At 40.3% G+C, this 14,649-nt stretch overlaps 1 protein-coding gene across 1 annotated transcript in view; it reads left to right on the forward strand.

Annotated features, from left to right (window-relative positions):
- Positions 1 to 12,449, forward strand: part of TMEM117 (transmembrane protein 117) — a 456,029-nt gene extending 443,580 nt beyond the window's left edge. Inside the window, exon 8 of the mRNA XM_005881702.2 lies at positions 11,719 to 12,449. Coding sequence (XP_005881764.1) covers positions 11,719 to 12,365 — 647 coding nt within the window. The 3' untranslated portion in view covers positions 12,366 to 12,449. The remainder of the gene's footprint in view (positions 1 to 11,718) is intronic.
- Positions 12,450 to 14,649: the final 2,200 nt, after the last annotated feature.

The following is a 14,649-nucleotide window of genomic DNA, read 5'->3' on the forward strand; positions in this document are numbered from 1 at the left end:
GGTGGGGTGGGAATGCAGTCCCTGGTTGGGCAGCCACTTCTGCTGTCAGACCTAGTGCTCTAGCACAAGATTGTCAGGGGAGAGGACAAATCTTCAATGTAGAGAGGTAGCGAACTCCTTACCATAGGTAGTCTACAATTCGCCGTACTCCCTGTATCACCCCGCCTTATTTTGTTTTTTTCATTGGTGGGCTTCCTTTTCACAACCTACAGCTCAGTAACTTTTCTCAACATGAACACTCTTTGTGCTTTGTTCTTCATTTACGGCTGAGATCAAAACAATGGTAGCTCCCATCAGACCATCAGCCTTCAGGGAGTTGGCCCAGGTCTCATTTGATTGAGTACAAACCTCCTTCTGTGGCAGAGCTCATGTTTGTCTCCAGTGATTCTCTTGTGGCTCCTCAGATGATTTCACTTTCAGATGTGTCCTGCGTTTGAAACACCTCCAATGTGATGTGTTATAATATTCTTTTGTGGCATCTCAGTCATTTGCTTCTAAAAAAGGCTTCCTAGGGTTATGCTTTATACCTTCTATTTCTTTTCTAACAAGAAGCAGACAGCTGCGTGGCCAAATGAAGGATGGTATTAGTTTCCAAGCTGTTCAAATGCAAGTCGCCCGTGTGTGCACGTTTTAGGACAATGGCCGAGGATCCCACACCTGCTATGATAGAAACTGCTGAGGAAATCTGTGCTTACACTACCGTCTGTGCTCCCGAGTAAAAATAGCCTGAACACAGGAAACGTGAACACATGAGCACTGCAAAAAGACCTTTGCTTCTCAACTTGAAGGCTGTTTTTTTGCTTTGAGCATGAGGCGACCTTTCTAAATTGGAGAATGAGCTCATGAATAGGGAAGATGCAGCAGGTTGCTTTTCCTATTCAGAATGAATGAGGCTCATCTATTAAATTCACCAGGTAAATCAATCAATTTGAGTTCAGGTCACATCGTGTGGTTTCAGAGTCCCCACTTAATCTCGGCAGCATGCTCCCCTCCCGGACTTCTGAACAGCCATCATGCACATGGCATCGGCATATCCCTTTGGGTGGGCTTTTGCCTGGACCATCTGTTCTTGCTATCAGCTCTTGTCCCAGGCCATCATGACACGAATATTGTCTCGGACTGAATATCAGAATCCCAGTCAAAATTATACTGCTGGAGGGTAGACTAACAGGTTTAAAAGGGGAGGGGCAGATTCAGAGAAGCCATTGATTAGAAAAAAAAAAATCAAGCTGTTGAAAGTATTGAATTCAGGACCATTTTGCGTGGTTTTGTCAGATATACTGTCATTTCAAGACAGGGGCAGGTTTACGTTTTGTGGCCCTCAAAGCTTACACAATTTGGGATGCTCTGTTTAAAAACATGAAATGTACACCTGAGAATGATAGTGAGGCCTTGGAAGGGGACCAGGTGACAGGGGTCCCCTGAAACTTAGAGTCCTTAGCTTTGAGGTAGACGCTCCTATGCCTTTGAGCGTAAACTTTTGTCCCGCCAAGTATTATTTTGCAAAAACTTAATGGAGTCTGCATGTTAGTAAGTTTGCCAGGAGGTGGGAATATATTGTGATTAAGGCTTTTGTGCAGTGTTTGCCAAATTATGCTGATTAGCATATCACCTGGGGAACTTTATAAATATACCGATTGTTGGGCCCCATCCTTAATGGTTCCCGTCCAGTGGGTCTGGGCAAAAGCCAGGGAATGGGCCTCTTGCAAAGCCTCCCTGGTGATGCTGATCTTTGAGAACTTCTCGGTGTGATTGAGAAGGCACAGTTGAGGTCAGACCGTCTCCGGAGTTGGGCCAAGCATGCAAATGTCTGGGTGCCTGGACCTGTGGGGGACGGGGGGGGGCGCTTTTGAGGGTTCTGCAGTTTAAGTTAAAAATAAAATAGGGTACATGTGGGCTTTGCGGTGAAGGGATTCACCCAAAACAAGTTAAATTTAATTTGTGCTAAGAAGATATATCTTTCCCCAGATCCACCCCTGATCACATTTCCTAGGAAATGGTGATAGAAAAGAAAGTCCTAACTTCTCCCCTCTTGTTTTTGTTAGTTACTGCCTTTGTTCTGTTAGTTGGCTGAAGAGGTTGCTGAGGCCACTCTGGAGTGCTACCTAATCTCCTGTGAAAGGGCTTTGACTTTATCTGACTTTGTAAAACCATTGTTTCTGGGCAAACTAAGTAAAGTCTCCAAACCACAGGGCTCCGTGTTATATTTTAATAGGCTCAGTAGTTAGTAGCCCACGACTGCCCAAGTGCACTGCAAACCCTGACTTGATCGGCTTCTCCAAGTGCTGCTTCCTTCCTTAGAGAGACATCAACACTTTTCTTACTAAGCAAATGTGGTATCATCACTGGGATGATTAAGCATGAAATCCTCTATATCCATCAACAGTTATCAAACTTTAGTGTGTATGAGAATCACCTGGAGAGCTTGTTTTAAAAAAAAATCAGCCCAGCTAGTGTTGCTCAGTGGTTGAACATCAACCTATGAACCAGGAGGCTGCAGTTCAATTCCCGGTCAGGGCACATGTCCAGGTTGTGGGCTCAGTCCCCAGTAGGGGGCATGCAGGAGACAGCCAATCAATGACTCTCTCATCATTGATGTTTCTCTCTCTCCCTCTCTTATTTATCTGTCAGCTGCACACCCAGAGTCGGATGCCTGATGTATGTGGTGGAGCCTGAAATCAGCCATTCTCCAGGCACCACCAGGGATGCTTATGCAGGGTGCCAGGGGACTACACTCTGAGAAACACTGCTGCTGAGAAACATTTTCTGTTGTCAGAATTACTCTCATCTCAGCTTTTTTTTTTTTAATGGTCTGGCTTTATTTACAAAGAAAAGCGGTGACAGTGCTGCCATTGCAGGAATGAGTGGAAATGGCTGGGGCCTCTCCGGACAGGCTGACTTCATGACACAGGGTCCCAGACCCAGGCCTCTCAAGTTCTTCTTCTCGGCCCCGATGCCTGAGAGGTTGATGGGCCGGCAGGCCAGCTGCACAGGTTCACAGTCAGGCAGTGTGTGTGACACTAAAGTCCAGGACCACAGCTGGCTAATGTTCAGGGCCTCAGGTGATTTTGGAGCCAGAGCCCAGGGTGTTGCGACAAAAGTAGACATGTGGGCACTCCAGAAAGGTGAGTGGGTCAGTTTTGTCATCTCAGCTTTAATTTCTTTTTATATGCAACTCCTAAAACAAAGTTAAGGGTGAGACTGCAAGTTCAATAGAAATGGGTGGCCGGTGGGAAAGGAGATGGGAGAGGCCTGCCAGGAGCTGGAAGTTTAGAGCCCAGGCAAAGAGAGGAGGCCCCACAGCAGAGCATGATGGGAAAGGCCTGGGAACCACAGAAGAAACTGGAGCTGAGGTGGAAGGGACCCTAGGGACCCCACGTAGCTCCATGTGCTGCTTTCTCTACTGTGTGTGTTCTGCAATAGAAGAGGCTGGACAGGGCCTGCTAGGGTTTCCTAAGGGTCAAGGATGGCCATACCCTGACATCAACATTGCGGCTCAGTGATCTACAAAGGGTGTGTGGTGCACACTGAGGCAATGGAGTATAGAGGTTTGGGCATAGGCTCCAGCTCCACCATTGACAGCTGGCATGGCCTTTGTCAAGCTCCATAACCGCTCAGTGGCTCAGTTTTCTCATCTGTTAAATGGAGACCGTACTGGTACTTACCCCTCGGTTGCTATGAGAATTAAATTGATTCACATGTACGAGACACTTAAAACACTGTCTGCCATGTCTTAAGCACTCAAATTCTCACTGTCTTTACCTAAAGCTTTTCCATGTATCCATTCAGGGTTTGTGTTTCTATTTAATTTTAAAACAAAGTAAAACATTAGGCAGTCAAAGAAAGGCCCTCTGATTAATTATCCAGTATTCTGAGTTCTCTACTGTGACTGCCCCGAGTCCTCAGGAAGGAAGATGCTGAGAATGGCAAGAATCTCTCTCCCAGGGAACTGCTGTGGATGGAGAGGGCCATCTGACACTGATGAGTTCCCATTCCCATTTCAAAGCATTAGGCTTTGAGTGGTTCTTAATCCTGATTCCAAGCTAGTTTTCCTTATGCGTGTCAGAAATAACCTGAGTTGTTGCATCTGTTCAGCTCCTCTGGGTCCCCCTTGACAGATGGTTTGCTGCAGTATGTATATCATCACTATCTAAGGGTGTGTTCAAATATTTTTCTGGGAATTTTTATTTCAGTAACAAAGGGGGTAAAAGGTTAGTGATGAGGTCACCCCGGTGCTTTTAGCCCAACCCCAAGTAAATGCTCAATGCAACTGTGCAATCCTCTCCTCTGCCCTCTGCCCCTTTACCTATAAGGTGAGTGCAAAGATGGATTCAAAATGTGATGTATTGAGTCTCAGGAGGTGAGAGAGGAATGGCCTCTCAATTCAATCTCGGGAGCTCCTCTGAGTCCTATTAATGCCAGTCCCGGTGGAAGCTCTGCCATCTGTCATCCCAGCCAGACAAAGGAAGGGTCCCGTTGGTGGCCATCATCTGAGTAAATTAGGTGGGGGCTGGGGGGAAAGGCCGGAGGAAGGCCGGTGCCTCTGCGAGGAGAGAATTCACACTGTTGGCACGATGATGCCCGCGGGAACCCTCTCGGCAAAAATGGAAAATGTAGAAGTAAACAAGCCTCAGTGGCGTGTGTGTTCTATTTCAGTTCCCTGCGCGGTGTGAGGGCACAGGTGCTGCACGATGGCGAGAATGGGGAAAATAATGAATAAAACCCTTCGCTTTGTTGCCAAAGGTGCATGATTTCTGGCAAATGAGTTCCCAGAGATTGTTTTTTAAAGAGCTCTCCTGTGTCCATCAGATCATGGGACGTGCTAGGGAGGGCAGGCCAGTGGTCCATCGGGCACAATATTCTGTCGGACAGAATTAACGAGGGACTTGTTATAGGGAGATAGGATGCATCCTGTTCACCATGACAGTCCCCCAAGATCATGTAGTTATCCAGAGTACACAGGACCTCTTGCTCTTCTTTCAGTTGTGAATTTTTTTTAAACCTTCCCTGAAGCAATTTCCATTATCAACACATTTATACAGCTCTAAGAACTAACTATGTTTACTTCTACCTAAAGCAGCAATTCATTTTATTTGTCCAAAACTCATCTTCTTCAGGCCGTAGTTGCTTCGCCCATAACCTATGAGTCCTTGCTGCCCCTGAGCTGGTCCACCCTGCCCACCCTCCCCCAATTGAGGTGTCCTTATGCATAGATGAGGATTTTCATTATAAAACTCACATGCTCCTCAGAAACTGCCTTCGCACTCAGAGGAAGAACTTGAAATATATAATTAATCCATCTTTGATACATGAATATTTTATTTTCCAGATTATATTAGATTTTTGCAATATCCCGGAATTCAAGAGATCATTGTAACATATGTATTTGATTCGAAGGATAGAACTTCACTCATTGTTTTTTGTTGTTGTTTGTTTGTTTGTTTTTGGACATACTATCTCAGAGCTTACCTGTTTGTTAACAGACATTTTCTGAGTTAATTTGTGTCTACACCTAAGCTAGGATCTAGGAAATACAAAAATGAACCTGACATAGTTCCCAATCTCAAGAATCTTCTGTCCAATCTTCAGTACAACTAGATAGCTTTTTCTTTCTCTTTCATCATCACAAGTTTCTGCCTCTACTCGTCATATCAGATTATGTCCTAAAGCAGCGGTTCTCAACCTGTGGGTCGCGACCCCTTTGGGGGTCGAACAACCCTTTCACAGGGGTTGCCTAAGACCATCGGAAAACACATATATAATTACATATTGTTTTTGTGATTAATCATTATGCTTTAATTATGTTCAATTTGTAACAATGAAATTGGGGGTCACCACAACATGAGGAACTGTATTAAAGGGTCGCGGCATTAGGAAGGTTGAGAACCACTGTCCTAAAGGAATAGTCTCCCACTTAGGAAGCAACAATGACAAGAGAGGCACTTTGAGAAGCTATATTAACTTGTTTTTAAGTCTTAAGAGGATACTTTACCAACTCAAGTAACTCTTATTAAGTCAAAAATGATTTAGTAAATATCTTCAAGTTTCTAAATGGTCTCCTCAAGGTCCAAGCACTTAATGTGGGTTCTAGATGTTCATAAATTCCCTAGGCAAGGACTTAAAGAGATGCTAATGCAGTGAGCCCTGTTTTTACTGCTCTTGTCTGGAATGAGAGGGCATTGACTATGGCCAAGAAGCCTGTTAGAGCCTGCTGTTATTTCTTTAATTATCCAAAACTCATCTTCTTCAAGGCCAGGGTTTCTTGCCATCCCATAGTGGATACTAAATGGCTTTGTGGAACATGACGGCATCATGTATTTGTTCTGGATTCCAGAGTCTGGCCCAGTGTGGTATCCACTTGGTGGAAGGTGCCCACAGCATAGCTCAAGCACAGTGCTAGCTGGAAACTACTGGGTAAAAGATTTTTTAAAATATATTATGATTGCATATTTGAATCCTGAAAGTTTTGTTACATGGTAAAAATATCAGTCCTTTATAGGCATTTTTCCTAGTTGAAAAAAATGACAGTTTCCTCCAAATTGTTGTCACTTCCTATGGTAAGTGAGGGTGATATTTAATGGAGAATCCTTTTAAAACTTACTATCCCAGGATTCTATAGACTCCCACAAAGTAGAAAGGTAAAATTATCATCATAATATCATTTTTGACAATCAGTATGATTCATTAAAAGCACAATATACAAGAAGGAGGTAATCCCACCAACACCATGCAGTGATTTCTCATTAAAGGAGACAGTGAGATAGTTCAACAGGGAGATTAATAGAAATAATGTATGGATTTGTACCCTGCCTCCTTGCTGATTTACATTATGCTATGTCATTGGAACAACAGGAGGAAATGCAATATCTCTCATATGATCAATGTTGAAATACCAAACCTCTTGTTGTGGTTGACTGTACATTCACAACACACTTTGGGAAATGAAATAGAAGCACTTCTTATCCTTCCCTTTTTTGTGCCTTATATCCTTTCCATGTGAGTTATTTCAGGGACTCAAATTTAGTTTTTATGTTAATCAGTGTTTCTCAAAGTACACAAGCTTTTTCTTTTTGAGGAAAGCTTTCTCCATCTGGAAATGGTGTACCCCATCTTTTTGCTCTCATGGTGAGATTTTCTGACCCATCATAAAACATTAATGTTTAGACAATGTTTATTTCACAGACTCATCCAATAGACTCTCAGGGCTGAGAAGAAACCATAAGGATTATATAGCTCAGTTCCCGCACCTTACAGACAAGAACAGCAAGGTTCAGTTGTCCAACCAGGTTTTGCTCTCTGGGTTGCCACATCTCATAGCGCAAAAGTAGTTGTTGTTTTTTTAAAGAGGAGAAAGCATTACCAAGGTAACAAAACACTGTGTGGGAAGATGTAAGAATGGATGTTAGAGAAAGATAAACATTCTTTCTCTGTACAAATGGATAAATGGACCAGAAGTTATGCCAAGTGGTCTGGAAACAAACAAAAAAGTAAGAAGACCCATTTCTTCTAGATTTCCAGCAGCTTCAAGTTTTGGCTGAATGGCTATGACAGTATAGGGAAGGACAATGCTATAGCATAGAATAAGGAAATACATCAGTAGGCATTCTGCTCAGTCTCCTCTCTGTCCTCTGCACTTTTTCATCGCCACATGGCCTCTCGGCTGGGGTGGGAGTGGAAGTACTATCTCCTGTCTTGTAGCCTCAGCTTATGTGTATGTACAAGACCTTTGCTCAGGAGCAATACTACTGCAACCAGTAGAACAATGACCAATTGCTATAGGTTTTTAACATGTTAAATATGCTGATTCACAAAGTATATTTTCATGTAGCTACACATTGGGTCCTCTTAGGTAACTGGCCTAGTAATATCTACCCAATAATGTTAGTTCACAGTAATTCATTCTGTTTTATCCAAACTGGTCACCTTTAAGATATATATTTGTTACAAACCCGTACATACTCTTTTTTCCCTCTGCTCTGTCACCGAGATCCTAAAGAAGTAAAGAAATTGTAAAATAATACTACCCTACATTTTTGGCAAACAATATATTTCAGAGAACTTCAAATAATAACTTCTCATTTTATCCTCACAATAATCCTTTGATGCAGTTACATTGGTATTATTCTCCATTTCACAGAACAAAAAAATTGAATTCATGGAGCTAGTGAGTAGAAGGATTTGGGGAAAGAGGAGGAAAATCATAAAACTGGAAGGCATGTAGTTCAATGTCCTCAATTTGAAAATAAAATATTGAGGTCTGGAGAGGTTAAACAGGTTACCCAAGGTTGTATTATTCAAGTTCAGCGTTAGAATGAAATCTCCATCTGCCGATTTCCAGCCTGCAGTTTCTGTCACGAGGGCATTCCCTCTCACAAATGGGTAAAGATGTGTTAGAGTAGGGTGATGGTATCCATTAACTGATGTCAAGCATTGCATTTTTAATGTGCTTTCCCTCCATCCCATCTAAATATTCAGAGTTCAGGCCACATAAGAAATAACATACAGTGATTCTTTATTGTCAAACTTTAGTGGTCAAACTGACCCAGCACCATTCATCTGAGATGGTAGAAAAATAATTTCAAAGTAGGAAAAACAGCTCTTTCTATCTTCAAGGTTTCTTCTTAGTGTGATCAGAGTACATAGCTTTATTTTTTTTAAAGGAGTGACATATATATATATATATTTCTATTGATTTCAGAGAGGAAGGGAAAGGGAGAGAGAGAGAGAGAGAGAAACATCAATGATGAGAAAGAATCATTGATTGGCTGCCTCCTGCATGCCCTCTACTGGGGATTGAGCCTGCAACCTGGACATGTGCCCTTGACCAGAATCTAACCTGGGACCCTTCAGTCTCCAGGCCAATGTTCTATCCACTGAGCCAAACCGGCTGGGCCATAGCTCCATTTTTATTCTTTGATTTTTTTTCCTTTGTCTTGAAACATTCACTGAGCATCTTTTCCCCACCAGAAAAGCACTTTTCTCCAAGCTCCATGGGCCTCCCTTTCTTCTCCCTGATTCTGTGCTGCTGCTTATCTTCAGTTTCTGATCTCCTGTCATCACCATAGAAACAGGGACCTCTTTATGGAGGCCCTTGCCCTGTTCACCAGTTTATCAAAATGACCTAGAGGGGAACAAGTCTCTCCAAGGGCCCATTGTGAATCAAGAAGGTGATGATCAGTCATCCAAGTTCAAGGACCTCTTCCCCTCACCATTCAATCTGGCTTTCTAACACATAGAATTCACAGCAAGCGGGTACATAGAAATCTGCAGCAGAGAAGCACCCAGAGCACCTCTCTCAACTTGCTCTCTGTCGTGGAAGCTGCACTCCCGTGCCTCCTGAACACGGGATGAAGAATCTCTGAACGTTTTCATTTCACCCATCGCTCATTCATCTCCCGCCTTTCTTTCCTTGCAGTATTCTTCATTCTTTTTCTTCTCTCTCCTCTCAGCCTCTTTTTCCCCCCATATCACCTGATTTTTTTCTGTAAGCTGTTCTATCTGGGGCATAGTAAAAAAAAAAAAACATACTAAAAGAAATGAAAAAATTTTCTAAACTGCTCTTTATCCTGTTTTTCTTTCAGGGACCACATGAGTTACTACTTTCAAAATCCTTTCTATAGAAATTAGCCCTCAGTTTCTATCCTGTTTTTTTTTTTTTTTCAGGGACCACATGAGTTACTACTTCTTTCAAAATCCTTTCTATAGAAATTAGCCCTCAGTTTTTATTCCATTTTCTCAACATCTTCAGCATGTATGGTTTGATCACTCATTAAGCACCTCTCAAATGTGGCTTCTTATTTTTATTTATCTATTGACGTCTCTATCCTGTTTCCCCAATAAGATGATGGGTTCCTCCCCTGAAGGTAGAAACATATGCCCTCAGCATTTCCTAAGGTATCCTAAGCAGAGTCTGTTATGAGCACAGTAGATGTTTGGTAATGATGCTCACCTTTGTACTTGATTGCATTTTCCTGGCTTTAGCTTCATTTGTTTCTGGTTGATTCTTAGTGAGAATTAGTTTCAGTTTTAAGATCCAGGAGGGCATGAGTGGCTTGAACTTCACAGTGCCAGACGTTGTAGATGTCTTATCATATCTGGAAATGTTTCCAGTGTTCCAACCTACCTTCTAATGTAGGTGTGCAAAATAAATCATTCAGGCAAGAGCTTCCACTATAAATATTATAAACCCTATGGAGTTGAATAATCTTAAAACAGGCAGAGTTATAATGCCCCTTCATATAGTTTATATAAACTCTCTTCATAGAGAAAAATTGTACCATCCCATGCAAATGAAGACATTATCATGGCTTAGGCAAGGCTTTGATGATAATAATAGGAACAATTACGGAATACCTATTACACTAGGCACTGTACTTAGCATTTAATAATTTCATGAAAAATGCTAACAGCTTTAATAAGTACTATTATTTTCTGCATGCAAAGAAATTGGGGTTTAGAGAATTTAAATAGAGCCAGGATTAAAACCCTTCAACCTTGCATGTAATAGGAACTTGAAAATGTGTAATGATGATGATAAAATATTTTCCTAAACTCCTCACAAAGTTTTCTTTTAATATAGCTATATATTCTGTGAGAGTACATATGCAAAATACATTTTTATCATTCTTATTTTAGTAAATTTGCCCAAGATCTTACCTCTCTCCTTTTCCAAAAGTTCTATAATCAGGTGAATTAGTAACTTAATAATATTCAACACTATTATCTTCAAATACAAAATAAAATAATTTTGACATGATACAAATAATAATTAGAACTAAAGCTTCTAGAAGCTGTTACATATGTCACCTAATTTGCTACAGCAAATCTGTGAGGTGAGTATTGCTATTTTATTGTGATAAACTTGATACTCTCAAACTTGCTATAAATGGTGATTATAATAAAAATTACAATGGAATGTAGTATTCCTTGAAAATGTTTTTCACATTTTCCATTTGTAGAAATAAAGATATCACTAGATCATATGACTTTTAAGACTATATTATTTATATAAAAATTTAAAATACTACAAAGACATCATGGTAGTTACAATCTCTCCAAATCATGTCTTCTAAAATAGTTCATTAGGGGTAGTTATATTTATATGTCCAATAAATGCATTCTGTTCAATGAGAATTTGATGTAGTTATTTTTAACATCTCGAAGTGAATGCTCAAGGATTATTGATCTGAATCACATCAACTAATGGTTTAATCAACAGGTCACCTGCAAACAGCAATGGGAATTCAATTGATATGCTGCTGTGCTTGCATTGTGAAATGATTTATGTCTCACCCAGACATTACTATGAAACTCTAAGAGATGTTGAATTATATGTTGGCCTTTCCTAAGAATTTTATTAGAACTTTGTTTTTAGACATTAAGTGAAAGGTTCTAGAGAATAACCTACATGGGTCCAAATTTGAATATAACCTGTGGAGCCTATAAAACAAGGGGCCTTAATCTGGTTAATGTAAATACCACAAGTTACTGGCTGAGGGACCTACAGTTATGTTTTCATATGCCTACCATCCATTTAGGAAATTCCCTTTGCCAATTTTCACTTAATGGCCGCATAGCACTCTCAAAAAATGAATTGTTAACAGGTCTAAAGCATTAACAATTTATATTATTATACCATTATCTCCTTTTTATTGGAGTAAACTGTATTGTAGTGTTATAGGTCTTTGACTAATATGCAGTATTTCTTTTTTAATGCAGGTAAATGGTTTAACTATGGGATTATCTTTCTCGTCTTGATTTTGGATCTTAATATGTGGAAGAACCAGATATTTTATAAGCCTCATGAATATGGACAGTATATTGGCCCAGGGCAGAAGATATATACAGTTAAAGACTCAGAAAGTTTAAAGGATTTGAACAGAACCAAGCTATCCTGGGAATGGAGGTCCAATCATACTAATCCTCAAACGAATAAGACGTATGTTGAAGGAGACATGTTCCTCCACAGCAGGTTCACAGGGGCTAGCCTTGATGTCAAGTGTATGGCTTTTGTTCCAAGTTTGATAGCTTTTGTGTGGTTTGGATTCTTCATTTGGTTCTTTGGACGCTTTTTGAAAAATGAGCCAGGCATGGAGAATCAAGATAAAACTTACACTCGCATGAAACGAAAATCCCCATCAGAACATAGCAAAGACATGGGAATCACTCGAGAAAACACCCAGGCCTCAGTGGAAGACCCTTTGAATGACCCTTCTTTGGTCTGCATCAGGTCCGACCTCAATGAGATTGTCTTCAAGTCTTCCCACCTAACGTCTGAAAACTTGAGCTCGCATTTGAATGAGCCTGCCAGCGCGGCAGAAGCTGACCCTGATCCAACGACTTCTAAAAGTACACCCACGAACTAGATTCACTTACTTGGATACAGCAAAAAAAAAAAAAAAAGCAACCCTGAGTGTACCTTTCAATAATTTAGTCTTTCTTTTTGTAAATGTAAGGTCTGCTTAATGTTAGGTAGAGAAATACAAACAATGCCACAACGGTGCTCAACATGCTTTTTCTAGGACTCATTGTTTTCTATTTGTATGATGATACACGTGCCTACTATATATCCAACAACCCTCTAGAGATTGCTTTTCACAATTGCACAAGCTATTTACTGACTTTATGGCATAGTAGAAAATTAGCTGATTACCTGTGTATCTGATGTTCAACCATAGTGGTGCCTTGAGACATTAAACTGTTTTTAATTGTACCAGAAATGAAGTGTGGAAGAGTTCTCTAATCTATGTCACATGGTGTTTTTTATTTAGTTATATACAATTATTTTGATCTAAACTTGATGTCTGAGCAGAAAAGAGAGGTAGCCTAACTGTGGCTCAGGAAATATCTCTTGGTTTCTTATTCAGCAGTGGGGTTGGTGACTTCCATAGCTGGGCTACAGAGATGCGTGGTGATTACCTTTGAATTCTTATTGGCCATCCACCAAATGCAAGCACAGAGGCTAAATTCCATAACAGAAGAACGGCAATCCAGCACGGGTCACTACTTGTGAAATGTGACTTTCCCCAACCAGTAATTGCAATTAGATGATAATACTTAATTATGTTTTCCTAATTAAAGATAAATTGCTACTTGATTAAAAATGCTGCCCTTCACCTTCGGGAACAAAGGTTAAGAGGCACAGTTGGATGAACTCTCAAATTTATTGGCATTTACACAAAGCCCTAGAAAACCAAGGAACTGAAGTTTTAATCATGTGAGGGTGGCACAGCCTACCATCTACAATATTTGTACAACTTTCTGTAAATATGGCTCTGGACAGTGAAAATTGAAAATCAATATATGCCAACCCTGAGCAAGGGAACTACTCTAAAAGTCATGCAAGGGAATCTTGTGAGGTAGAAAAGACCATGCATGAAAAGATATGTTTAGTGGCTTATTTTGTGTGCATTTTTTTTATTTAAGAATTAAACATTTCATATTAAGAAAATTCTATATTATGTGATGTCATTTTTGTTTATAATAGAGGGGCTCTATTGTATCTTAGTTTAACAACAGTCCCTCCCCCTATTTTTTCTAATCTCCATGCCAGACAAGTTAAGAAATGGAACACTCCCAATTTGCCTTTAGTTTTTTCCCCATAAATTGCGGTAACATGTTCCTTGAGGAGATTGGGGAAGATCACTTTTAAGGCAAAATTATTTTTTGTCACATACCAACACAGCTGTATTTTGTCTTTATGATTTTTTAAAATCTCTCTTGTTTTGACCTACCTGCTTTTAAGCGTGCAGCATGCTGAATTTAGCATGCATAACACAACTCTGCACTTATCTGTCACTTGAGAGCCAGCTTTTATAAACATGTTTCTACAGTTGTTTACGCAGCAATTGGAGCCATGCACCTGCTGGTTTTTCTTTACCTTTAATAGCCACGCACGGGACTACTTAGGATCATAAGTATCTCTGACACTAAAAATGCAGAGGTCAAGTTCACTATCGTAACCCATTGACCATACTGATCAAAGAAACTTATCCCTGGCATGTGGTTATATTGGTCATTACCAAATTAGCATAACATAGAGGATTCAACTTTTGCCTCTAGGACAAGGAAGGAATACCACCTAGAACAGTGGTTTTCAACCTTCCTAATGCCACGACGCTTTAATACAGTTCCTCATGTTGTGGTGACCCCAATTTCATTGTTACAAATTGAACATAATTAAAGCATAGTGATTAATCACAAAAACAATATGTAATTATATATGTGTTTTCTGATGGTCTTAGGCGATCCCTGTGAAAGGGTCGTGCGACCCCCAAAAGGGTCGCGACTCACAGGTTGAGAAACGCTGACCTAGAACTATATTTTTATTTATTCTTATAGAATGAAGAAGAAGGGAATTGATTTAGAAAGTGAGTGTTTATTATTAGTATATAGTGTTTATTAAAAACAACAAGAAAAATGAACATACAATAATTCATAAACACAGACACCAGTATGGGGGTTACCAGAGGGAAGGGGAATGTGGGGGAGTTAAAAAGGGTAAAGGAGGTCAAATATGTGGTGACCAAAGAAGATTTGACTTTGGGTGGTGGGTATACAATAGAATACATAGATGATGTATCATAGAGTCATACACTTGAAACCTATATAATCTTATTAACCAATGTTACCCCAATAAACTTAACAAAA

The sequence above is a fragment of the Myotis brandtii genome, unplaced genomic scaffold (genome assembly GCF_000412655.1).
Source record: "Myotis brandtii unplaced genomic scaffold, ASM41265v1 scaffold686, whole genome shotgun sequence".
NCBI lineage: Eukaryota > Metazoa > Chordata > Mammalia > Chiroptera > Vespertilionidae > Myotis > Myotis brandtii.